At 47.7% G+C, this 27,312-nt stretch overlaps 2 protein-coding genes across 2 annotated transcripts in view; one reads left to right on the forward strand and one right to left on the reverse strand.

The window, feature by feature from the left end:
* Nucleotides 1–18,544: 18,544 nt before the first annotated feature.
* Nucleotides 18,545–19,692, reverse strand: RPRML (reprimo like). Its single transcript, XM_006042306.3, has one exon. The coding sequence runs from the start codon at nucleotides 19,419–19,421 to the stop codon at nucleotides 19,056–19,058; it is 366 nt and encodes a 121-aa protein (XP_006042368.1). The 5' UTR covers nucleotides 19,422–19,692; the 3' UTR covers nucleotides 18,545–19,055.
* Nucleotides 19,693–19,889: 197 nt separating this feature from the next.
* The window catches only part of LYZL6 (lysozyme like 6), a 30,881-nt gene continuing 23,458 nt past the window's right edge, over nucleotides 19,890–27,312 (forward strand). The window contains exon 1 of the mRNA XM_044938379.1: nucleotides 19,890–20,019. The gene's annotated coding sequence lies outside the window, so the exon portion shown is untranslated. The remainder of the gene's footprint in view (nucleotides 20,020–27,312) is intronic.

Below are 27,312 nucleotides of genomic sequence, written 5' to 3' on the forward strand. Positions count from 1 at the left end.
AAGTCACTGTCTTCCTGTGGAAACTTGGGGTCTTTTTCCTTAATTGCCAGCCTTCCAGTATTTGTCAGTGTTTCTGAGAGAGCCTGCAGGAGCTGGTAGCAGTGCCCGAACCACTTCCCTTTTGTTTCCCTTGCTGCCAGCAAGATTCTTGGGGTCTCTTCCCTGCCCGCGAGACCCCCATCACACTCTGCCACCCCTCATGGATGAAGAGGTGGGGATGGGGATGGGGATGGCAGAGGAGGCGTGGAAGGGCCAGGAGGGAGGTGATGGAGAGGAGGGGAAAGAAAGGAGAAGGAGGGGTAGGGGAGAGAAAATTGAATCCTTGTGTGTACGTTCAGGGCCAGAGCCAAGGTCCCGCACCACAAATTGCTTTTTCCTTCACACTCGTCTCAGGGAAAGGTCCAATTAAAATAGCGCCTATTGGAAATGGAAGTGTAATTGCAACAGGCAGCTTATGAAACCCGTCTCTGGGAGCATGCGGGGGCAACCAGGAGCTATGGGAACATCTGTCTGCGTGCTCAGACACCCCAGGCTCGGGGCAAGGTGGCCCCAAGCAGCAAAGGCCTGTGGCATGGGGGCCACCGCTGCGTCTTGCCCGTCTCAGAACCTGTGCGACAGCCTCAGAAAGCCTGGGCTGGTCTCTGGGGGAGGACACCCTGTGCCATGGTGGGTGGTGCTGAGATGAAGGGCTGATGAGATCCAAACTTGTCAGGTTCCAAATCCAAGAACAGAGGAAAAGTGGAGCTGAATGGGGTCTTAGGGACTTTCTGGGAGAGTGACGTGCCAGGGGGTCACTGATCTGAAATCAGAGTGGAGGTACCCTGCTCCCAGTCCAGTGCTCATGCCATTTCACCCCTGCCATGGACATTCTCACCTTGCCAGCTTGTCCTAACCCTTGTCTGTGGCCTTTACCCCAGCTAGGTCCCATGACCCCGTGCTCTGCCATACTCTTGCCAGGCACGGCTACCTCAGGGTGGCGGAAGCCATGCTGGGTCTTCTCTGATTGGGTGTATCTCCCCAGGTCCCTTGGAGAGTGATGTGAACTGGCACACACATTGCCAGATGGTGATGTCCCTAAGAGGATGCAGACAGAGGTGGACAGAGCCCACAAACACAGCCGAAACGGTGGCTTCCAGAGGTGCCTGCTTGCCACCCACGGTGAAAGCCTGGTGGGGAGTGGCGTTCTTCCCTCGGGTTACCCATTAGACGATGTCTCATCCTCCCAGAGTCAGTTTCCATGGAAACAGCAAGTTTCTTACCCATCATTTTCATCCTTAAAGATTCCCACCCCAGCTGTCTGCCTGGGCTCCTCGCCCTGCTGCCGCACCAGCCGGCCCCAGATCCCAGGTTTAACGGTGAATTGTCGAGCTGCCAGCAAAGCCTCCTGGGATGTGTCTGGTAACTGGCATAGCCCTTGAATATGACTATATAATCACTTCTCTTATTTTAGATTTTTGATGTGGACCATTTTTAAAGTCTTTATTGAATTTGTTACAATATTGCTTGTGTTTTATGTTTTAGTTTTTTGGCCATCTATGGCTTGTAGAATCTTAGCTCCCTGACGAGGGATTGAACCCACACCTGCTGCCTTGAAAGGCAAAGTCAGCCACTGGCCCACCTGGGAAGTCCCATAATCACTTAAAAAAAAAAATTATTTATTTGTTTTTGGCTGTGCTGGTCTTCATTGCTGCACAGGTTTTTCTCAAGCTGTGGTGTACAGGCTTCTCGTTGCGGTGGCTTCTCTTGTTGCAGAGCCTGGGCTCTAGGGCGTGCGGACTTTGATAGTCGTGGCTCCTGGGCTGTAGAGCACAGCCACGTGGACTTGCTCTGCGGCATGTGGCATCTTCCTGGCCCAGGGGTCAAACTCATGTCGCCTGCGTTGGCAGGCAGATTCTTAACCGCTGAACCACCAGTGGTTCACCAGGGAAATCCACCACAGTCACTTAACTGTGTTAGACACTTGCTCCCTTATCAGAGCCACCTCCCTCCTCTCCCCTGGAACTTAGCATTGGGCGTCTTCCCCATTCTCCTCTGCCCACCCTCCCAGGCTGAGACAATGCTCATTAGGGCTGTGTGAAAGCCAGACACTGACTCAGGAGGAAAAGGAAGCCTTTAGTTTTCTGGGGCCCAGGTACAGGCAGGCAGGAACTCCAGCTTCCATGGCCGCAGGGTGGGCAGTCCACCCTGCCTTCCCTCCTAGGCAGCTCTGTTCCTGGCCTCTGTGTAGCACTTAGCCTTATGGGTTTTTAACCTCCCTTCTCCTCCTCTCTAGCCATCAGCTCCTTCACACCCGAACTCCAAGTTCACTTGCACCAGGATGTCTTTCTAAACCATTTTTCTCAGCATGGCTATATTTGGTTCCTGCAATATAACTTTGCATATATTATGTCAGGGAAAGGAGATTCCTGAAGCTATTTTTTCTTTCTAAAGCTATTTTTTGGTATATTTTCTTTCTATACTGGAGAATTCCTGTCAGGGGCATATGTTGTTGATTTGCCCAGCATCCCCTCTTCAGACTACAAGCCAGTATCCCCTTCAGCTGGTGGCATATCTCCCCTTCATATGGAAAAGTCTCTTCCGCAGGATGCAGCCAGGGCTGCCTTCTCCAGCAGGGGGCAAGCACGTGAAGTCGGCCCGGCCAATTGGAGAACGCTATCCATGGGCCCTAGTGGTTGGTTCAAGAATGACCACATGACCACACAGAGCCAATTGGAGTCTTCCTTGGTATTCCTGGAGACAGTGCTGGCTCGCAGACCAATGTCCTCTCTCCCCTTGATTCTCACTCACAAAAGCCTACTTTTAGTGGAAGCCCAGTAGAAAATACTGTAGTCTCCAGGTTTTCTTGTTGCTAGGGGTAAATCATGACACCCTGTTCTAGTCAGTAGGAGGTGGGAAGAAGTTGCTGGAAGGGACTTATGGGAAAGACTTTCAGAAGGAACAGACTCAGACTGGCATGGCCCCTTGAGCACTAATTCTAACTGATCACTGGCTCTGTGGGAGCAAGACATCTTAACCTGGAGCTTGAATTCCAGACATGTAGAGAGGCTGCCTGAGAATGAAGCCCTCCAAGAGGAAAGCAAAGCTGAGAGGGAGAGAGGTTGAGAGAGACATGGAGAGGGGAGGGAGAGGACCATGTCAGTTAAGCCCCTGGATTGAGCCCTCAAAGCTTCCCAATTTCAGGAGCCAGGAAATCCCTTTCCTACTTAAGCAGGTTTACATTGGGTTTCTGTCTCACTGAAGGCTCAGAAGGAAATCCTCTACAAGACCAAAGCCATGCCTTTGTCTGTCTCTGTTCTCGCCTCCCAAGCTATTAATATTTACATTATAAGATGCTACATGCCAAGCTAGCACACAATATCATTAACTCAAGTAGACCATGAGCCTCCCCAGCCCAATTTTTTATCTCATCAAGTGTCAAAGTAGAGCTTGGAAGGACTTGATTTCTGAACCAAACTCATTAGAAGACACACACCCATCTGTCCTCTGGAGATGTCTCAGGCCATGCATGCTTGCCTTCTTCTCTTGGAGTCCCTTCTCGTCTTCATCAAACCATTCCTTCAGTACTCACCTCCTCCAGGAAGCCTTCCAGACCAGATCTTAACTTTGTCATCCTGCCTACCTTTACGATTCCTTGCTTTTGCTAACATTTTCATCCAGCTGTTCTTGGTTAGATGTTTCATTTGAGTGTAGCTGTGTGTGTGTGTGTGTGTGTGTGTGTGATCCCTCCTGCCGCCCCACCCCTTGCCAACTGACTCAGAGCTTTTCAGGACAGGGACTGTGTCTCTACCATCAGACTAGGAATCTTCTGGGGGCAGGACTCCCCTGCTAGCCTGGGAACCCAGATGCTGCTTCTCACAGCAGATGAGGCACTGCACAATTTAGAATCATCTCTCCATGCCTCATGAGCCTTATCAGCAAGGCAGGAAAAATCCAGTCTGAATCATATTATAAATGGAGAGTGGAAGGAAGACAAGTAAAGAGTGACCCTCCTCATTCACAGGAGGATCCACCTTAACCTTCAAGGGGAAACTGTAAGAACAGCCCACAAGATCAGTCCCAGAGCAGAATCTGCTGTTCACCAGCTCCTGCTCTATTCTAACTCAGATCCTGTTCCCTCCTGTGTAGCAACGTAAACACAAGTCTCCCCACACGAGGCCAGAATTCTGCCTTACAGGCGTTCTTGCTTCCCTTGTTCCTTAACTGTTGGGTAACAATGAAGCCTTCATTGGGAAGCTTGTCAAATCTGCGTAGACACCAAGGGGGCGGCCATATGTTTTCCGTCTCATGGCTCCTGTTGGACTGCAGCCCTGGAGTAGCCTGTGTAGCTGACAGTGCTGGTGGGACGCGATACCACCCTCCTGCTCTCTTCAACACGCCCTTCTGTCTTGGCACCCCCTGCCCCCATCCCAACACTCAAGCCTTTTTAGCAGCAGCTCTGCAGTGAACCATGGTGGAGAAAGGATGATAAGGTTGGGTCTTGAAGAAGGTGATGGATTCCCAGTGAGAGTCAGAGAAAGTCACTGGGGGAGGACAGAACCTGAGAAAAGGCAGTGTGTGTGGGGAGGTGGGCAGGGAGTGGAAGAGGCTGCCCTCGGAGAACTGGCTTGGAACCTCAGAGAGCAGGGAGCTGAGGTGAGGAGGGGTGAGGCAGAGAGGACATGAAGGGCTGGTTAGTTTGGTGGGAGAGGAAGGAATTGATGAAAGCCCTTCAATGCAAGTCAAGTCTGTATTGGGTAGAAAAAGCGATGAGGAGACGAGGCCAGATCTTGAATAGGAAAGAGACATGATAAAAATAGTGCCGGTGATCAGTCATCTGCATGTGGGAAGCTGAGCTCTTGGGGAAACGGAGGCGAGGCGCTAAGCCTGGGTGCTGCAGCAGGATAGGTGTGTGTGGCAGGGATTATGGAAGTGGGTTGGAGCAGGGATCAAAGTGAGTGATTCCTCAACTTTTAGACAGGCTTCATCTCTTGGATGAAGGTGCTAGGAGCTCAGGCTTAATTCCCCAAGGGGATGATGGCTCCAGGAATCTGGGCCACTACTTTGGAGATCAGTTGCTGCCAGAGCTCACCAGATCTGGACCATCACATTTCAACCCATGGAGAGCAGATCTCCTTGTCCTCAGCTGTCCAGGACTTACTTTCCATTGGCAGCAACTGGCCAGGGACCTTGAAGAAGGCAGGGATGGGGTACAGACTACCAAGAAGCTTGGGCCCAGGTAAACCAACTTGCATGGCAAAGGAGAAAAGGTGAAGGACCTTCAGCCTCACCGTTTTACCAGCATTCCTATCACATACCAAATAAGGATAAAGATGGGATGCATTTGCCCAATAACTCAAGACAGGGTCTCCATGGCAACAATTACCCAAAAATCCACTCCTGACAGTCGCAACAGCAGGAACTAGCAAAGAAGACTCTGGGGGTGGGAGACAGGCGTGGGGACTCAGAGGATGGCTTCCTTTTATTCTTGAACTGAAGGAAATGCTGACGGCAGAAACCAAGGTGTCTCAGAGCTTGACTCAGCCAAGAACACTTGGAGGGGGAAGCTGGAAGGAGCCTTAAAGATGAGGCCTGGCTGCAGAATACCATCAGTGTCCTGCAGGGGATGTTTCAGCTCAGGGGTGAGGGCTGGGCCATCAGTGCATCACCCCTCCCACCACCCACTTCGGGTGGACCAGGGTTCTCCCTGCCTCCTGGAGGTCATGGGATGGGGACAAGGGGTGGACCCAACTTCCTGGGAAGTGAGGGGCTCTGGGGAGTTTGAGCCTGCCTGAAGACTGAGTCCAGTCCCTGAAAATTCCACACATGATTGGGATCTAGCTCACTCCACTTGTTTCCCCAGAAGCGAATGTACAATCTACCTTGAAGAACCAGTACAAGACTGAGAGAGTCAAGTGAGATGGGAAATGCTTTACCAAAGTCAAGTCCAGTGCAGAGACAAGAGGTCTCCATGTATCCATGCAGAACAGCTTAACAAAATCTGACCGAGACTCTCCTCCACAGGAGAGTGTCCTAGGACAAGGGAGTCAGTATCAGAAATGCAAGGGGGCACCTAAGTGTGGTCAGAGAGCTGATGGGAAGATGAGAGCAGAGGGTATCTTAGCAACAGAAGCATCATCCGCTTCCTACCAGCAGACAGATGGACAGATGGACTAAGGGCAGGCAGCAAAGTGCGTGACCTCTAATCTTTAAATTTTTAAGAAGAGGTTTGGATCAAAAGGAAAAGTATTCTGCTTTCTTCTTGGAAAAAAAACTAAATCCACTAGTAGCCCCCCACACCCACCCCTACTTCTAAGGTTATTTCTCTTTGGTAGTGCTCAAGAGCCATTGACTGTTTTTCAGATCCTGTAGATCAGGCTGCACTAAAAACCCTGGAGAAAGGAGAGGTTCTTCATCTTTCTTTTGGGAACAAAGAAAAGAGACAAACTGGCTCTATCTCTAGAGCCAAGAAGGCTCTGCTGCATTTGGACTTGTCTACCAGCCCCTATGGATAGCAGTTCTGTTACACTGAATTATGGTGAGAAGGGATTAAGCCAGAGTATTTCCTGAGCCCTCATTTGGTTCCAGCTCTCTCCTTTGCCATCCCATTTTCCATCTGCAAAATTTTCCTAGTCCCTTTTTATCTCCCTACCTATGGAAAGTTCTTTCATCCCTAGAGGTCCCCAGAAGTCAATCTTTCCACTCTGGGATACACAGACACACACACACACACACACACACACACACACACACACACACACCGCCTTCTGGACTGAGCAGGGAAGAGAGAGATGCTAGAGCAAGACCATCCGAGAAGTGTTGGCTGGGCCCTCAGGCAGAACTTTACAGGGTGGAATTCAGAGTGATCACCAAGGTCCAGGCTTCAGTAGGGACCAGAAATTTGACCAGGACACTCAAAAGTGGCCAGTCTCTCAGGACTGACCAAACTCAATGAAGAGCAACCAGAATGCCACTTCCTAAACTCAGGATGGAAGGGATGGAGGCTGCCTTTTCAGTCACTGGACTGCTCATGCTCTGCTGCTGCTGCTGCTAAGTCGCTTCAGTCGTGTCCGACTCTTTGCAACCCCATAGACGGCAGCCCACCAGGCTCCACCGTCCCTGGGATTCTCCAGGCAAGAACACTGGAGTGGGTTGCCATTTCCTTCTCCAATGAATGAAAGTGAAAAGTGAAAGTTAAGTTGCTCAGTCATGTCCGGCCCCGTGGACTGCAGCCTACCAGGGTCCTCCAGCCATGGGATTTTCCAGGCAAGAGTACTGGAGAGGGGTGCCATTGCCTTCTCTGACTTATGCTTTAGTAGCTCCCTTTCTTGGAGTCAGGAGACCAGGGAAACCAAAATAAAGGTCAGGAAGCCACTTGTAGAACAGAGAACCAGAGCAAGAAGGCAATAGGAGGGAAATCAAAAAAAGAGGGGATACATGTATATGTGTAGTGGATTCACTTTGCTATACAGCAGAAACTACCTTAACATTGTAAAGCAACTATTGTTCAGTCACTCAATTGTGTCCGACTCTTTGTGACCCCATGAACTGCAGCACGCCAGGCTTCCCTGTCCTTCACTATCTCCTGGAGTTTGTTCAGAGTCATGTCCATTGAGTCAGTGATGCCATCCAACCATCTCATCCTCTGTCATCCCCTTCTCCTCCTGCCCTCAATCTTTCCCAGCATCAGGGTCTTTTCCAATGAGTCAGCTCTTCACATCAGGTGGCCAAAATATTGGAGCTTCAGCTTCAGCATCAGTTCTTCGAATGAATACATAAGGTTGATTTCCTTTAGGATTGACTGGTTTGATATCCTTGCTGTCTAAGGGATTCTCAAGAGTCTTCTATACTTCAATAAAAATTAATTTTAAGGAAATTCTATTTTTAGAAAATGCAATAGACCTAAGTGATGTAAACCCAGACCAGAGTGAGTCACCTCCTCAGTTACCAGAAGGCTCAGCTCCTCCATTCATTCATTGCATCATCCACTCAACAGATATTTGTGGTGTTCCTACTACGCAGGCGCTAGCTAGGTACTGGGGACACAGTAGTGGTGAGAGTGGGCAATGGATGGGAGAGGTGTGGAACTCTGTGAGAGACTCTGTTAATGAAAAGACAAGGCCTAGGCTGGGGGAAAGTATTCACAAATCACACATCTGCCATGAACTCTCAAAAATTAATAATGAAAACCAACAACCCAACTTTAAAAAATGAGCAAGACACACTTCTCTAAAGAAGATATTCAGATGGTAAACGACCGCATGACAAGATTTTCAACACCATCATTCCTTAGAAAATACTAATTTAACTCACAATGAGATATCTCAACCTACATACTAGGAACAACACACATACAAAGAAACAAAATACAAAAACAAGCAACAAATAAAACGCTGACATTGCCAAGTGCTGTGAGAGTGAAGAGCAGCCAGAACACTCACACGTTCCTGATGGGGATGCAAAATATGACAGCCAGTGTGAGAAACAGTTGGGCAGCTTCTTGTAGAGTTGAAAATATTTATGACCCAAAACTCCTAGGTACTGAGAAGGGAAAAGGAAGCTTCACTCATCCATACATCCCAAAACTGTACACGATTGTTTATGTTGAATTTATTCATAATCACCAGATACTGATACACCCCAAATGTACTTCAAATGAAGACAGATAAAAATCAAAATTTAATTGAAAAAGTCTGTGATAAATTCATGTAGCAGAATACTACTCAACAATAAAAATGAATGAGCTACTGATGCACAGAGCAATGTGGATGCATTAAGCTAGATGTATGTAGCCAGACTGAAAAGGCCACACAATCATGGGATTCCACTGATTTGACATTCTGGAAAAGAAAATCCCTAGGGCCAGGGAATAAATCAGTGATTGTCAGGTGCTGAGGGGGGGAGGCAGCATGAAAGGATGTGTGTTTGGCACAACTGTTCTGTATCTTGGTGGTGTTGGTGATCACACAACTCAAATCATTTGTCAAAACTCATAGTACTATACACCAAAAAAACATAAACTTCACTGTATGTAGTTTTAAAAATAAAAAGGCATATTTGTGGGGATTCCTCGGCAGTCCAGTGGTTAGGACTCTCTGCTTTCACTGCCAGGGACACTGATTCAGTCCCTGATACAATCCTCTACAAGCTATATAGTGTGGCAAAAAAAAAAAAAAACCAAGACATATTTATGACTACTTTGGGGAGAGTTAAAAAAACTGGATGGAAATAAAATACTAGAGAAGAAAACTTGGTAGATGGGTGAGGTAGTCAGAGTTCAAACATTTGAAGTCTTTGTTTTGCCCAGGATGAAGACAGAGATATTGATTAATTTCAGACTCTTTCATCAAAGATGCTATTAAAAATTGAAGGTAACTGCTATAAGAACAGGAATAAAATGCATAACTTCCAACCCAGTTGGAAGGCATGAAAGAAAGGGAGAAAAGGAAGCAAATAAAAGCAAATAAAAAGTAATAAAAACATAACACTAAATAAGATGGTAGAAATAAATCCAAATAGATTGGTTATCACAAGAAATGAAACAGGAGAAAACACACCAGTAAAAAGATCATGTGTGTTTTAATCCGGCTGTATTTTATGAACCTAATATATACTGCCAGAGAAACCCACAAAGAAAGGATTGAAAAAAAAGATACACAAAGAAAATATTAACCAAAATAAAGTTGATAAAGAAAATATTAATATCCAACAAAGTATGAAGCCTTTATTTAATACCTGCTGTATGCAGAGCCCTGTCCTAGGCCTGTGGGGTGATATGTGAGAAACAGAATGTGACGCATGTCCTAGGGAACTAGTTAGGGCGGTAAACATGTGACTCTAGATTATATAGTTAACAAATACTTGTTCAATGACTCTGCAAACCCAGTAAGAGGTGATATGTCTGAGAACGAGATAAGGTAGTGGCATACTTGGAATTTCAATAATAAAAATCATTTATTGATCAATGTAGTAGTTGGTTTCCAAAAACATCCACCAATGAGCCGTGCCTCCCAGATTTGATGCCCTTATATACTCTCTTCTCCCACAATGGATCTGGACTGGCCCTGGAACTCAGAAGTGATAAGTAGGATGTGGCATAAAATATGCCAATTCTGAGCCTAAGGCTTATGAGGGCTTGAAATCCTCTGCTTCTACATTCTTGGGAAGAAAGCTGCTATGTGTCAATAATAAGTACAGCCATCCTGCTGTAGAGACCGTGTGGAGAAACCACATGGAAAAGAAGATGCCATGAGACTATTAGGAAAGAAGAGGAGTCCCATCCCATCTCAGCCATCCCAGCTGAGCCCTGACTTCCATCTGTCCCCACCAAGGCACCAGACTTGGACACTCTAGCCAGATGACCCCTAGATGGCTGCAGCTCCTGCTGATGTCACATGCAGTTGAGGAACGTCCCAGCTGACCCACGGATGCCCAGTCAACCCACAGAACCATAAGAGATAATACAATTATTTTATTTTTAGTATTTATTTATTGAGCTGCATTGGATCTTAGTTGTGGCATGTGGGTTCTTTTGTTGTGGCACACAGACTCTTTAGTTGTGGCACCTGGGCTCCAGAGCACGTGGGTTCAGTTGCCACATGGTATGTGGGATTTTAGTTCCCTGACCAGGGGTAGAACCCCTGTCCACTGCATTGCAAGATGTATTCCTAACCACTGGACCACCAGGGAAGTCCCAAAATGGGTCATTTCACACCATAAAGTTTTGGGGGTAGTTTTTTATGCTGCTATAAATAATCAAGACAATAGCTTTCAATGTGTGCTTACACTGTGCTTGCTAATCATTTTCATAAATGATGTTATTTGATCCCTTCAACAACACTTAGAGGTTTGTGGTATTAACCCCCATTTTACCAATGAAGAAACAGAAGCTTGGAAAGCGTGTCTTATAGCTAATAAGGAGCATAAGCAGGGCTTGTATCAAGGGCCCTTCTTGATTACAGACTCCACACTCCCAACCATCCCTTTATGTTGACAAGTGGGGGCATTGAAGAATGAAAAACACAAGGTGTTTCAGATCGAATTGTGGTGTCTGTGTCCCTTAGAGGGTGAGCTCACTCTGAGCTTTCCTTTCTTTGTCTTTTTCATCCTGTGCTACTGTAGAGTGAAGCAGACTCTGGAAAGATGATCAGATAAGTAGGCAGAGGATATAAGTTGGAGATTTTATTATAGTTTTGACGCATAACAAGCACCAATCATCCTCAGTGTTCAGTTGTCACTTGAGAAAATGTAAATGCTACATCTGCTCACTGACTGTCTTTTCTTCCAGATGAAAGAACATACATTCCTAACAAGGGAGTGGGCTTTGTTCCTCATCCTCAGCCCCACTAGAGAAGCCTGAGCCTTGGGACAGATGGGGAAGGGTTGAATCTTTATGGGCTGTCCTCTACCCCATAGCCCAGGCAAGCTTCTGGACCCATCAGGTGTTAGGGATCATCTTAGTCCCCATCTTAGCCTCACTGATGAGAAAACAAAGGTCCACAGAGAAGGCGTGACTTCATAAAAAACCCACTGAGCAAATATCAGAATTAGGCTAGGACCCTCTCCAGATTCCTCTTCCAGTGCTCTCTGAACTCCAAGACTCTCTGGAGTCTCTCTCCAGCTGCAAGCAGGTCTCCCAACTCCTGATAGAGGCCTCCTGAGTCCACCAGACCCTAGAAGTGCTGAGAATAACCAGGATCTATTGACAACAAGACATGACCCAGGAGTTCAACGGACAGATGTTCAGCACCACAGACAGCTCCTCTGACCTATTGAGTAATTTACTTGAGAGACCAGTTGCCCCTCAGGGCAGAGTGTCATGGGAGAGAGAGAAAAGAATTGGAATGATCTTAGAGTCCAGCCACTCACTTTGCATGGGAGAAAACCCAGGAACAGATAGACTAACTTGTTCAAGGTCATATGACAGGTCAATAGAAAGGAGGGCCAGCAGCCCACTTCCTCGTACCCCTTCAGGGCCCTCAGATACCTGATTCTCATGACTTACTAATGATACAGCCAGAGCTTGAATCCAAGTCTTCAAAATTTAAGTCCATTGTCTTTGGGGATGGTAAGAAAAGAAAAGAAAAAAGGAGAGGCAAAAAGAAACTGAAAGAGCACCTGGCCCTGATGGTAAGGTTTGTGATTTGGCCTCTAAACTACAAGTCTTTGATGGGAGCTCACTACTTCCCCAAGGTGATGTGGCCTTTTAGAAACAGTTTTGTTACCATGGCAACCTCATTCCAGGTTTCATTTCCATGGCAATTCATTGGATCACTTTACAGATCACTCTTCTGGGAAAGTACACATGTGACTGCCGATACATACATTGCAGAAAAATTAATGTAAAACCACATTTTTAGAAGCATCTCATATTCTGAGTATGCAGTCAGGAGTATAACAAGGCAGGTTTCAGCATAGATGGGCCACGGCATCAAGGACCCAGAGCAGTCTTTGGAGCAGATATGCCCTCTGACTGTCATTGCAAACCTCTTCTAAACTTTACAGATCAATGTATCTTAAGCTCACCATGGCCATAAAAAAAAAAAGTCTCCTTTTCTGTATTGTCCCTAGTGTCCTGTGAATGACAAAGCCTCAGACTTGCCTCTGATTGCAAGAAGTGCTGGGACAAGGAGAGAGGGGGCTGATTCTTCTGACTGCAACCTCTGCAGTACCCCAAGAGTGTCCTCCTAATTCCCTTGCCTGTGCAGCCCAGTTTGGGCACCCCTAGAGCTGTTCCCCTCTTTGGTGGCAGACCTTATTTAACTTGCGTGATCTGTGGGTTGTGGGCACCCCTTTCAACATGACCTAATCTACCACCTATCTCCCAGGAGATCTTTCTGGTTTCTAGTCCATGAGGACACCCCTTCTGTTTCCCAGCAATGCTATGGATTTTCTTTACTATCCTGATGTTTATGATGACATCGAGCTGGCTGGAGTGAGTATCTAGGGAACCACTAAGACCTAACCCTCTTTCTCTTTCTACTTTTAATGTTTTGTGTAGCTTTCCTTGCCAACTTAAAGTCTGTTTAATGATGGTCGTGAGTCATTCATTACTTCCTCATTATTTTCATCATCAGTAACAATACTATTTCTTGACTAAGGAGTCACCATCACATTCTGCAACAAAGAAAAGTAAGAAATGCTCACGAAAATCCCCATATCCCGAACGATGAAACAGAAAAATCAAGGCATGGTTTAATTTCAGAATTTTAATCAAAATCTTGAAATAAGCCAGCTTTTCACCTTCCAAATATCTTTCTTTAAAATTTTTTTATTTTGTATTGGGGTATAGCTAATTAACAATATCATGGTATCTTCAGATAAACAGTGAAGGGACTCAGCCATACATATACAAGTATCCATTCCCCCCCAGACTCCCCTCCCATCCAGGCTACCACATAACACTGAGCAGAGTTCCATGTGCCACACAGTAGGTCCTTGTTGGTTTCCATTTTAAATATAGCAGTGGGTACATGTCTATCCCAAACTCCCAAAGTATCTTTAACCTGTCAAATATCTTTTGATCTCAGATAGACTTGAATTTAAGGCTTTCCTGGTGGCTCAGTCAGTAAGAATCCACCTGCCATGCAGGAGACCCGGATTTGATCCCTGGGTCAGGAAGATCCCCTGGAGAAGGAATTGGCAACCCATTTCAGTATTATTGCTTGGGAAATCCCATGGACAGAGGAGTCTGTTGGACTACAATCTGTGGGGTCACAAAGGTTGGACATGACTTAGCAACTACACCACCACCACCAGATTTGATTTGGACTCTGGTTCTATAAATTCTTTTTTTTTAATTAATTTATTTATTTAGATGTGCTGGGTCTTAGTTGTAGCACGCAAACGCTGAGTTGTGTGGCATGTGGGATCTAGGTCCCTGACAAGAGACTGAACTCAGGGCCTGTGCATTGGGAGCCCAGAGTCTTGGCCACTGGACCACCAGGAAAGTCCCTGGTTCTATGGATTCTTAACTGTGGTTTCAGAGGAATGACCTAAACAATTTGAGCCTTGTTCTCTTAAGCAGAGATGACAGCAGTCTCTGCCTTGCAGGAATGATTAGATCTGGGTTATGAAAAAATCACAAAGGATTATGAGATCAAATGTGAGAAGTACTCCTCACTATTCCTGGCATGTGGAAGAGCTTCACTAAATGGCAATATTAGCACCTAAACGGGGAATCGTTACTGTGAAATTTTATTTGCATCTAACTGAAGTGAGCGCTCCCCAACCTTGAGTTTTGTTTATTTGATTATAGGTGTTTGATACGTATGAGCCATGACACTCTTTGAAAGCAGAGGCTGTGTCTTCAGTTCAACCCAGTTTTGTGATGTCCCTAAACAAAATAAAGCATCTTGCTTGCTGCCACAGAAAATGCACACACAGAGAAGACAGCTGTGATCCTCAAGGGTAGTGTAGTGATGGAGTTCTGTCACTCCATGGAGCTGCAGGGGTAGGCAGGTACTGCCTCAGGAAAACCCCCTCACTTTTCAGCTGCCCTCTCAGAGTCCTGGACACTTGCCTGGTTTGGCATGGCCTGAGCTGGGGTTCGGGGTTCTGGACATCCCATGTACCCGGTCAGATCTTGATTGACAAGAGAGGACTGTGAGCTGCGTTCAAGGGATGCTACTCAGAGAGCCTACTAAATTCCTTTGCATTGAGTTGACCAAAAAGTTCGTTTGGGTTTTTCATACAATCTTATGGAAAACCCAAATGAAATTTTTGGCCAACCCAATATAAACTACACACACACACACCCTTTTCCCCCAACACTGGAATGCTGGCTGTGGCCATTTTTGTCTGTGTCCACCACTTCTCACGTTTCCCTCTCCCTTCTAAACCTCCCCAACACTCCAGATTGCTCTTGGTCTGCTGCCGAGTGGGTGTCTCGGGAGAGATCAGGCAGGGCAACTCCTGGAAGCCAGCCCAGCCTGGCTCTGTGTGAAGGCGATTCAGACAAACAAGTGGGAAGATAAGTGGATGCTGTGATGTAAGCCCTTCCTACTGTTTCCCACTCCAGGGGACCTCTCTTACTAGTGAGGGCATAACTGACCCCAAATATTCCAGCCCTGACTCAAAGGAAGGAGGAAAGTGAATGGTTTGACCTCATCCCCAAGACCCTTAGCTTAGTACCTGAGGGCTAGCTGCCCTGAGGAGCGCGGCAAAAATCTGGGGCTTCCAGGGCTGCAGGCCAGGCTAGACTCCAGCTCTGCCACCCCCTTGCTTACCCTGGTGCCCACACAGTACCTGGCCCCGGATTCCCAGTAGACAAGGGTACAAAGGATGAACGGGGGAAGGCCGTTAAACAGAACCTTAGTTTCCGCTCCTTAAACTGGCACACGGGAGAGTGTCTGCTCTTACTCATCACGCTATTGTGGACAGCAAACAAGAGCATGCAAAATGGGAGCAGTGATGAAATCGTCCCCTGCGGGGTGGGCGCTCAGTGCTCGCTCTGCAGGCTAGACATGTGATACATTGTTTTTATCCTGCTTATGAGAGTGCTTTGAAAACAACAAATTACATTGCAGATATAAGTTACTGGATTTCTGTCCAGGATCCCTTTTCAAAGAACCAAATATATCTTGCTGGGGAAGCATTCATACCCTAAACAAAAATCACGGCAGTCACAGTAATTATCTTTATTTGCTGTTTATTCTGTGCTAGGCATAGTGTTGGCTACCTAAACTCATCATCTCATGGGAGCTATGGGCTCTATGGCTTCCATTTTATGTTTATTTATTTATTATTTATTTTTGGCTGCACTGGGTCTTCATTGCTGCCCGTGGGCTTTCTCTAGTCGCCCTGAGTAGAGGCTACTCTCCAGTTGCGGTGTGCGGGCTTCTCATTGCGGTGGCTTCTCTTGTTGCGAAGCACAGGCTCTAGGGTGTGTGGGCTTCAGTAGTTGGAGCACATGGACCGAACTACCCTGAGGCATATGGAATCTTCCCAGACCAGGGATGGAACTTGTGTCCCTCTGCATTGGCAGGCAGACTCTTAACCACTGAACCACCAGGGAAGTCCCTGGCTTTACATTTTTCCACTTTACAAATGGAAACTAAGGAAAACTAAGGCACAGAGAGGTTGAGTTACTTCCCCTGAGTCACAGGGCTAGGAAGCAGGGTGACTAGGATTTCAAAGAATAGTCCAGGACTTCTTTTCTGAACCCAGGATCCCCAGAGACCTGGCCCCTCAAACTTGGGCAGCCTTTGTTGGAAGATCTTTCCCTGCCCAGCAATGGGGAGTGGGGGGACGGCATTGGAGAACTAGACCCCTTCTTGATCTAGCACCGCACGCCCCAGCCTCAGGATTCTGATCTAGTCCTGCTTTTCCCCCAGAGCATGATGCTTCCTCTTACGTAACTAAGTGTGCCCGCCCCCGAGGTTTATATAAGACAACTCTGGTAAACACACTGCAGGACATCAGGGCTTTGGGAGAACTGAGATGGACAAAAAATGAGATCTTACCCTCCACTCCTTCCCACTCACACTTGCTGTTTTCCTCTTTGGGGCTTGAGCCTGGCTTTGTGTGTCCCTACTTGTGCACGGGGGCATGCCGGTCATGGAGGGCACAAATGGGCATGTTGGTAGGCATGTCTTCATTGTCCTTTTTCTTCTTAACAGTGAGAAAATCCTGCAAAGCTTCCCCATTACGGCTTTCCTTCTTCAGCAAATTCAGGAAACTTAAATCTTAAATCCCCTCCTCTTGCCCCAGTCGTAGATCCATTTCATTGGAGGGAAGTTCTTGTAGTTGTTTGCTCCAACTTGGTCAGCCAGAAAACTAAGTTTCAGTGTCCCTCCTGAAAACTATCATTTTCCGGTCATTTGGGTTTTCCATGAATGCCTGCAGCTCTCTGAACCACATTCTCCAGGCCATCTCGTCACCCTGGGCTTTAGGCACCTGTGCTACAGAAAGCTACATATTCAGGTTGCCCCCATACTCCAGGCTGCGCTCCCCAGATCAGGCCTGCAAATCACCCCAAGCCATCAACAGAACATTCTCCACATTGTAGATCAAATGGAGCCATCTGAATTTGATCCATCCAAAAGTATGGATCAAAACTATTTATAAACTATCCATTATAAATAGTTTCTGGCCCCTAGCCTCTACTGGACTGGCCTAATTGGATGAACTTGAACTCTCCCAGGTCTGAGATTGGGGTGGTGGGGTGTGGGTGGGAAGGTGACATATCCTGATGTTGATGACTGTGGTTACACAGGAGGGCTCAGGAACCAGGAAGGTACTGGGTCCTTCATAATCAGTGAGCATCTACGCTTTTGTTGACATGCCCTGCCCTCCCCCCCAACCTCGTATGGAACTAGTGTTGAAGACATGAGGCAGTGTGCCCTGTGTGTGTGTGTGTGTGTGTGTGTGTGTGTGCTAAGTTGCTTCAGTCGTGCCCGATACATTTCTTCCCAAAGCCAAGTAAGGCTTCAGTCCCCTTCCATCTCACTCATCTTTACTTCCACACATGGTGAAAAGGAGAAGAGAGAGAGAAATCAACTAGAGCCCTCCCCTCAAATCTTCCAAGCACCAGGGTGCCTGAGTCGGGCTGGCACTAGGGTTCAGGGGGATACATGGGCTACAAAGCCCAGCTTTCTCTCCTTCTGTCCCCCCTGACCCCAGGCTCAGTTCTTCCCCAGACCAGACACTTGCAGTCAGTAGAGCCACTCATTCCCTCTTGGCCAGTGAGTGCCAAGATTCTAACTGCTTAACGTGGCTTTATGGAAATTCTGCACCTGTAAGAGATGCCAGGGTTCTAGGCAGCAGGGGACATCTCATAATGGCAGGTTCCAAATTCCCCGAACACAGCTGCATTGGAGGCCATTTGCTCCCTTTTAAACGTCCTGGGTGTGGACTTCACCGGGGGTCCAGTGGTTAAGACTCCACCTTCCAGTGCTGGGGGTGTGGGTTCAATCCCTGGCCGGGGGAGGGGGCATTGTGGTCCCACCCCATGCCAAGGGCTGCAGCCAAAAAAAATTTTAATAAATAAACATCCTGGGTCCTTCAAACCACAACACCCTCTCCCAAGCTCACATCCCCCTTCCCCCACACCCTCCCTCCCCACACTGCAAAGGCAAATCTTCAGAATCTGCTCACCTACCCTCTACAAAGGTGAGTCAAACAAGCCCTGAGCTGGGGCTTTTGGCCCTATCATGAAAATTTTACCTCCATCTAGACCTCTCCCCACACACCAATTACATTTCATTTGTCCACTCTCCTGATGTACTGTTTTTGCTATTTTCTCCCTTTTGAATTCAAGTCGTTGATTTATTTATTTTTTCCATCTCAGAATAGATTCAAATTTCCCAATGATTTAATTTACCTCACCAGCTGTCCAGCCGTCCTTGCAGGACCTGCCTGCCCGGGCTGGCAGCAGTAGAAAACGGGCACTTTCTCCCCCTTCCCGGCTTTGAAGTGGGGTCTCAGGAGACCCCGACCATCCCCCATAGCTGCCCAATCCGGCAGCCAGGCGTCCTGTGACCTGCTTAACGTGTTGGCTCCTAGGTTACACACCGCCCCCGCCGCCAACAAACGCCTCAGCATACACACAACACCCCACAGAGGAAGCCCCCGACGGCTGTAGCTTTATTATAAGATCTCTTCTCAAATGCGAAATCAGGCCAACAAGCCCAACAAGCTCAGTGACTCAGATTCATCCACAACTGCACTCTCCCCCACCTCGCCATGCTGCTCGGAACTGGCCCCGACTCCACCCCACCTACATACATACAAAATTCCCACGCAGGTGACCTCAGCCCCAAGCTGCTTCCCACAGCCTCTCCCACCACCCTGTCCAGAACTTTCCAAAAAAAAAAAAAGCAGTTTAAGAACCCCCATCCTGCCCACCAAGGCAGGACCGCACGCAGTCTTGTGTGGAAGTCCCTTCCCGCGCCGCCGCCTGGAGTCCTGCAGTGTCCTGGGGGCGGGCGCCCCGTGGCGCTTTGCGGGTGGGGGGTGGGGGGAGCCCCTCGAGCTGCCCTCCCGGAGGCGGCGGCAGAGCTCGAGAAGGAGGATCTAGGGTCCTGGGCTCTCCTCGGTCTTCTTCCAGCCGCGCTGACGAGGGCGGGCAGAGGCTGCGCTCAGTACAGCCCCAGGATGGCAGCGCCCACGTCCTTGGAAGGCCGGCGCTCCTGCATCAGAAAGTTAATCATGCTTTCGGACTTGATGAGCAGGTTGCAGCCCAGGAAGAAGACGCCGAAGACCACGGTGAGCGACAGCACGCAGAGCACGGCGATCTGCGCCACGCGCGACACCCACAGGCTGCGCTCGTCCGGTGCCAGCCCCGCGGGGACCCCGTCGCTGGCGGACAGCGGCGCGCCCCCGGGGCAGCAGCCCAGCCACGTGCCCAGCCCGTGGCTGCGGTTCCCCAGCGCAGCCCCGCCGCCGCCGCCGCCCAAGCCACCCGCTGTCTCCAGGCCGCTGTGGTTCAGGAAGGTCGAGTTCATCGCCGCTCGGCGCCCGGGGGGGTCTCGGGGCGCGGTCCGGGGCGCACTGGAAGGCTCTCCGGCGTCGGCGCTCTAGGAGAAGCCCGGGTCCACCTGTGCGCGGGGAGAGGGAGAGGGCGGGGGGGCTGCCGGCGCGCCTCACCCCCTCCGGCCGCCGGCCCCGGGGCACCTGGCGGGAAGCGGCGGCCCGGAGAGGCGAGCAACAGGCTTCGCGCGAGCTGGAGCCGCAGAGCCCAGCGCGCCTCTAGGCACCGACTGCGCTCGGCGCCCGCCCAGCCGCCTCTCCCCTAGCAACGGCCCCGCCCCCTCTCCTTCCTTCCCTCCCCACCAGCTCCCCCAGGCCCGGCCGCATCCATGGGGAGGTGGGAGATCCCGCAGCGATCGCATCTCCGCCTGTGTCCCAAGGTTGGAAGAGGTCGGGAGATCAGGGCAGCCCCGCCCTCAGTCGGCGAAGCTCGACACCCTCAAGGCATCCTTGGTCTGTTCCAGCCGGGAAAAATCGCCCCAAGGAGTCCCTTCTGGGATTTGACGCTCTCTGCAGTTAAGTTCTTCCTGAAGTCTGCCCTAAATCTCTTCTCTGCTCTTTACTGAGGTCATGGTAAGCCTTCCCAGATGTCAGAGGAGTTGCAGAGAACACCCACCCCGCCCCCCATCCTCTCCCCGCAGCGCGGCCTTTCCTTTCTTCTGCGCCGTATCCCCCCCTCCCCCCATCACTGGGCCGTGGCCGTGGGTGGCCTCCAAACCCCATTGCCCCGACTCAGGTCGTCCCAGCCTCGCCCCCACCATGAATATGAGGAGTACTCTCGGCCTCCTTCCCACCTCGTCCCCACCCCTCCCCACGTGGTTTTTCTTTACTTAAAAATAGGTTATTGCGTTTTTTTCTTTATTCCTTTTTACAAAGCCACATTACTGTAAACTAGTTAGAAAGTACACATTCGGAAAACGGAGAAAATCTAAAAACTCATAATCCTACTACCCAGGGAGTGTCCATGTTACCGCCTTGCTTCAAAATCTTCCTGGCCTTTTTCTATGTGTTTCTATATATATATATATATATTCAGAATAAGGATGCACTGTTCATACATACTGTTTTGTACATGCTGTTTTGTAATCCTTTGTCATTTAACAGTTTATTCTTTCGTAGTGATAAATATTCATCTACAACAGGAGCTTATTAAAACCCAGATTCCTGAGCCCAGCCCAGAGTTTCCCAATGGTAAATCTGTGCATTTCAAACAAATGCTCTTTCTGTTCTTCCTGGACTTTGAGAATTATTGGTCTGCGACATCATTTTCAGAGAAGGAACTGTGTTTCAAAGTATAGACTGTTATACTGTTACAATTTATTGAACCAAAGTCTCTATTTTTGGATATTTGATTAGTTTCTGTTGCTTCTTTCCTTTTTTTCTCCCTCTTTCTTTTTTCTTTCTCTTTCATCAGAAACAATATTACCATAAAGAACTTGGTAAGAAATCTTTGTACAGGACCTGTAATTTTTTATTTCTATCATATTTTGAAAAATGGACCTGCAGAATCAGTAAATTACATCTGACTAAATTGCCCTCCAGAAATGCACCAGTTTCCACTCCAGCCTTCCACTGGAAGAAAGAGTGCATTGCTCCCAGGCCTGGTCATTGTCAATATTTTAAAAATCATTGTGTGAATTCAGGGGATAGGGGATAATTTCTCACCCTTGTATTCTTTTGTTGTTGAATCAAAAGAAAATTGGAACGCGTTTAGGACTTGTTGCAACAGTCTAGGCAAAAGATGGCTGGCTGGAGGCTTGGATTCCAGGGATGGCAGGAGAAGGAGAGAAATGTGGATGGAAAGAAAGAGCCTGGCAAGTTGAAGGGAGGGGATTCAGGCTGTCTCCAATAGGTGAGCCTCTCAAAGTCATCCCCTCATTGTTAGCAGAACACGAATTTGTGTGTCTGTGTCCTGCGAAGCTATTGAATTTTTCATTTTAAAGATGAAACTGACACATGCATAGACGCACATACACACACACAGAGGAGAAATTAGAGAAAGGCCCGGTCACCTCCTCAGTCCTAGGAACACAGCCTGGCACAAGGGCACTCAGAGTTTTCTGGGCAGGAGTCTCCCTGCCCTGACTACCCCTCAGGGCCAGGACAGAACAGAATGAGAACGGTATCTGGCTTGGACACTCTCTCTTCTGCTTTTGACCAGTTGGATTTCTTTAGAGAAATACTTTTATGCCCTTTGTCCATCCTTCTTCTGAGACACACCTCTGACCTTTGATGTACCCTGGACTTAGCCCATGACTGACTCCATCCAGCTGAAGTCAGTCAAGCTGCCAGAAGCGCAGAAAGGTGGGGGAGGGTAAGTAAAGGTGGGGTACGGGGCCCTGCCTACTTCAGGAAGAGGCTGTGAGGCAGCTGACGGCTGGCCTTTTCTGTGTGTCCGACTCTTTGCAACCCCATGGACTGTAGCCCATCAGGCTCCTCTGTCCATGGAATCTTCCAGGTGAGAAATACTGGAGTGGGTTGCCATTTCCTCCTCCAGGGGATCTTCCCGACCCAGGGATCGAACCTGTGTCTGTCTCCTGTATTGGCAGGCAGATTCTTTACCACTTGTGCCATCTATGAAGTCTGCCCTTTCCTTTATTAAGCACCTATTGTATGCTCAGTGCATCAAATATATTACCTCAGTGAATGTTTTTTATTTTTGGACCACACCATTCAGCATGCATGTGGGATCTTAGTTCCCCAACCAGGGATCAAACCCATGCCCCATGCAGTAGAAGTGCAGAGCCTTAACCACTGGACCTCCAGGGAGTCCCTCACTGAATTTTTTTTTTTTTTTTTTGAATTCTTTATTTTTTTTAAATTTTATTTTATTTTTAAACTTTACAAATTGTATTAGTTTTGCCAAATATCAAAATGAATCCGCCACAGGTATACATGTGTTCCCCATCCTGAACCCTCCTCCCTCCTCCCTCCCCATACCCTCCCTCTGGGTCGTCCCAGTGCACTAGCCCCAAGCATCCAGTATCGTGCATCGAACCTGGACTGGCAACTCGTTTCATACATGATATTATACATGTTTCAATGCCATTCTCCCAAATCTTCCCACCCTCTCCCTCTGCAACAGAGTCCATAAGACTGTTCTATACATCAGTGTCTCTTTTGCTGTCTCGTACACAGGGTTATCGTTACCATCTTTCTAAATTCCATATATATGTGTTAGTATACTATATTGGTGTTTTTCTTTCTGGCTTACTTCACTCTGTATAATAGGCTCCAGTTTCATCCACCTCATTAGAACTGATTCAAATGTATTCTTTTTAATGGCTGAGTAATACTCCATTGTGTATATGTACCACAGCTTTCTTATCCATTCATCTGCTGATGGACATCTAGGTTGCTTCCATGTCCTGGCTATTATAAACAGTGCTGCGATGAACATTGGGGTACACGTGTCTCTTTCCCTTCTGGTTTCCTCAGTGTGTATGCCCAGCAGTGGGATTGCTGGATCATAAGGCTGTTCTATTTCCAGTTTTTTAAGGAATCTCCACACTGTTCTCCATAGTGGCTGTACTAGTTTGCATCCCCACCAACAGTGTAAGAGGGTTCCCTTTTCTCCACACCCTCTCCAGCATTTATTGCTTGTAGACTTTTGGATCGCAGCCATTCTGACTTGCGTGAAATGGTACCTCATAGTGGTTTTGACCTCACTGAATTCTTAAGTGAATGTATCTTTGACGTGAGGAAATAGAGGCTCAGAGTGGTTGACTTACTTAAGCCCAAACAGCTAGTTAAGCATCAGAGTCACAATTTGAGCCTAGATCTATCCTGTTCCAAAGCTACACTTTTCTTTTTTTAAATTTTATTGAAATTAGTTGATGTACAATGTTGTGTTAATTTCTTCTGTACAGCAAAGTGACTCAGTTATACATATATATATAATATATTCTTTTTCATGTTCATTTACATTATGGGTTGTCACAGAACGTTGACCATAGTTCCCTGTGCTATGCAGTGGGACCTCTTTGCTTATCCATCCTCTATATAACAGTTTGTGGCTGCTAATCCCAAACTCCCATTCCTTCTCTCCTCTACCCCCAAGTCTGGTCTCGACATCTGTGAGTCTATTTCTGTTTTGTAGACATATTGCTTTGTATCATCTCTTTTAGATTCCACATGTATATTATACCATATAGTATTTTTTTTAACTTTTTATTTTGTATTGGGGTATAGCTGCCTAATGTGATAGTTTCAGGTGAACAGCGAAGGGACTCAGCCATACATTTACACGTATCCATTCTCCCCTAAACTCCCCTCCCATCCAGGCGGTCACATAACATTGAGAAGAGTTCCATGTGCTATACAGTAGATCCTTGTTGGTTATCCATTTTAAATTAGCAGCGTGTACGTGTCCATCCCAAACTCCCTACTATCCTTTCCCCCCATCTTTCTCCCACTCTGCAATCACAAGCTCCTTCACAAAGTCTATGAGTCTGTTTCTTTTTTGTCTGTAAGTTAATTTGTATCATTTCTTTTTAGATTCCACATATAAGGGATGTCATAGATATCATATCATAATCTCTAGATCAATCCATGTTGCTGCAAATGGAATTATTTCATTCTTTTTGATGGCTGAGTAATATTCCATTGTGTGTATATACCACATACAAAGCTACACTCGATTGTAACTGTCCCCCATCATCCCTGAGCAGCTTTCTCTGGACACCTGGTGGGAGAGAAAGACGTTGTCTATGACCTGGGATAAGGAAGGGAGAGAGAGAACTTGGTCTTGTGGAAATAAGCAAAGATCACCCAAAGGAGAATGAGCAAAGTCTATTTTTCTAGAGTTTGCTACAGTGAGGGAGTCAGCCATACTTGCTTGAGTTTGACAGACACACAAAGGCAGGCAGAGGAGTGGGAAAGCTTTATAGTGGGGGGGGGGCAGTGGCGGGAATGGTAGCCTTCATATATGCCCTGATTGGAGACTGCTGCCTTGGAAAAGATGTAGGTGGACAGACTAGATAGGGGCGTCCCGTGTGATTGGTTAGGGAGCATATTTAACTTTCTCCAATTTGTACTATGTTGAAAGTGGGGGCAAAATTAGAGAAGCTTGTTATTGATCAATGTCTGGCCGTTGGGGCTGGTTGCTACAAAGGTTGTGGTTTGGCTTCCGGGGCTGTTGGTATAGGTAGTGAGTCAGAGCACTGTTTTTATATACAGTCTGGCCATTGTCTGTATATTCAGTGTGTCTGACTCGTCCCCAGAGTTCAGGAGTGGGGACCTACCTAGCCTGGACCCAGCCAGGTACTCCCTCCTTCTGCTTCTCCCTTCTGCCCTTTCTGGAGGCACTGGTCCCAGAAAGTCTGGTTGCCATTTGATTGGCTTTTTTTTTTAATCTTTTTAAGCCATACCATGTAGCTTGGGGGATGTTAGTTCCCTGACCAGGGACTGAACCTGTGCCCTTGCAGTGAAAGCTCAGAGTTCTAACCACTGGACCACCAGGGAACTCCTTGCATTAACTTTTTTTTTTTTTTTAAGCTCTTTGGGGCCCTCAATTCTTTTTATTAATAATTAATTAATTTTTGGCTGTGCTGGGTCTTCATTGCTGCGCGGGCTTTTTTTCCTCTTGTTGCAGTGAGCGGGGCCTACTCTCCAGCTGTGGGACATGGGCTTCTCATTGCGGTGGCTTCTCTTGTTGCAGAGCACAGGCTCTAGGTGCATGGGCTTCAATAGTTGTGGGGCTCGGGCCTTGCTGCTCCGTGGCATGTGGGATCTCCCCAGATCAGGGATCCTGCATTGGCAGGCAGATTCTTTAGCACTGAGCCACTCACTAGGGCAGTCCTGCATTAACTCTTAATTCATACAATAACCCTGAAAGGTAAGTATGTTACTTATTTATCTCTGCATCACAAATCACGCTCAAATTTAGCAAATATTTATTATCTTGCAATAGTTTCTGAGGGCCAGGAAACCAGAAGCTGCTTAGCTGAGTGGTTCTGGGTTGGGGTCTTTCATGAGGTTGTAGTCAAGGGGTTGGCTGGGGTCACAGTCACATAAAAGCTCCATGGTGTGGGGTAGAGGATTGACTTCTAACGTGATTCCTCAACACAGCTATTGTCTTGAAGGTTCAGTTCCCGGCTCTGTAGACCTTCCCGAGGGGCTGCTTGAGTGTCCTCATGACATGCAGTTGGCTTGCCTCAGAGCCACTCTTGAAGAAGGTGCTGGAGGGACTTCCCTTGCATTCTAGTGGTCAGGACGCCACGCTTCCAATGCACGGGGGTGTGGATTCCATCCCTGGTCGGGGAAGTAGGATCCGACATGCCACAAGGTGGGGTCAAAAAGAAAAAAAAAAGCATGTGCAGGAAGGTGAGCAACTGGTGGAAGGGAGAGAGGCAGAAGAATGAGGCTGCAGGATAGTAGAAATTGTTATTTAATCTTCACAGCAAGCCTTACCGAGAGAAACCGTGAGCCTCTTTGGATAGATGAGAAAATGGAAGCTCAGAAAGGAGAAAATTCTTGCCTGAGGTCACAGAGCTGGTAACTGACACAGCCAGAATTTCAGCCCTTAGCTACCTTATAACCCAGCCCAAGCTCATTCCAGTTCCAGCAATTTGTTTGCTCATCAGGGCAGGGAGGGCGGGGGGACGAATGGTGAATATAGGAGTGTGCTTTGATATTAGAGAAAAGCTCCCCCTGCCATCCAGGCCCCAGGATTCGGGAGGGGCCTCAGGAGCCCAAGAAGGTGCCTGTCTGTGGGCTCTCTCCCGCCCTAGAACCAGGAAGCCAGTGCCTCTGGGCCCAGCTGCCTCCCACACAGCACTATTTTTACCCTCCACCTCAGTGACAAGCCTGCCTCTCCCAGATCTGGAAAGGCCATCTGGGCAGTCTGGCTGCCCCAGGAAGAACCTCCACCCAGAGGCCACTGTTGTCCCCGCAGCTGTTTCTAGATGAACCTTTAGCTCTCAGGCCTGCCTTGGCCATCCAGGATCAGTGAGACACCTCCTCCCCTAGATTCAGAGATTAATCAAATCTCCCCAATTAGCATCACTTGCCAGGTGGACCTATCCAAACTAAAATGTTTAAATCCAAAGGTATTTTACATTGTCAACCTTTCCAAAAAGGCTACTAAAGTGCTCCCTGCATTTTAATGAAGAGGTCAGAATGATTTTATTTGCATATTCAACTGTACACAGGAACATGTTATTCAGTTGTTGCTCAGTCGTGTCTGATGCTTTGCAATCCCGTGGACTGCAGCACACCAGGCTTCCCAGTCCTTCAGTACCTCCTGGAGTTTGCTCAAACTATGTCCATTGAGTCGGTGATGCCATCCAACCATCTCATCTTCTGTCATCTCCTTCTCCTGCCTTCCATCTTTCCTAGCATCAGGGTCTTTCCTAGTGAGTTGGCTCTTTGCATCTGGTAACCAAAGTATTGGAACTTCAGCTTCAGCATCAGTCCTTCCAATGAATATTCGGGGTTGATTTCCTTTATACTGACTGGTTTGATCTCCTTGCTGTCCAAGGGACTCTCAAGAGTCTTCCCCAGCACCACACTTCGAAATCAATTCTTTGGTGCTCAGCCTTCTCTCTCACATCCATACATGACTACACACACACACACAAAATATCAATAGGTGACCCTTGTACCATAGCTTGTTTCAGGGAGGCCCAAGAACCCTTGAAAGGAATTTATTTTCTGAAGTGGTTTCAAACAGCTGCCCTGGGGCTCCTGTTTATGCTAGTCATTCATTTGGCAAACTCTTCCTGGAGCGGGCAAAGGTTGCTTTATGCCCAGGTCCTATCCAAATGATCTCACGTTTCACATTTGCAGAGGGGAAGTTAATAATGATTTCCTGCATCTGGTACAGAATTTAAATAAACATGAACTGCCCTGTTCAGCCTTTGCCCC

The sequence above is a fragment of the Bubalus bubalis genome, chromosome 3 (assembly GCF_019923935.1).
Source record: "Bubalus bubalis isolate 160015118507 breed Murrah chromosome 3, NDDB_SH_1, whole genome shotgun sequence".
Lineage (NCBI taxonomy): Eukaryota > Metazoa > Chordata > Mammalia > Artiodactyla > Bovidae > Bubalus > Bubalus bubalis.

Excerpts from the sequence above, each read along its gene's own strand:
- RPRML (XM_006042306.3), bottom strand. The coding sequence starts at position 19,421 with ATGAACTCGACCTTCCTGAACCACAGCGGCCTGGAGACAGCGGGTGGC.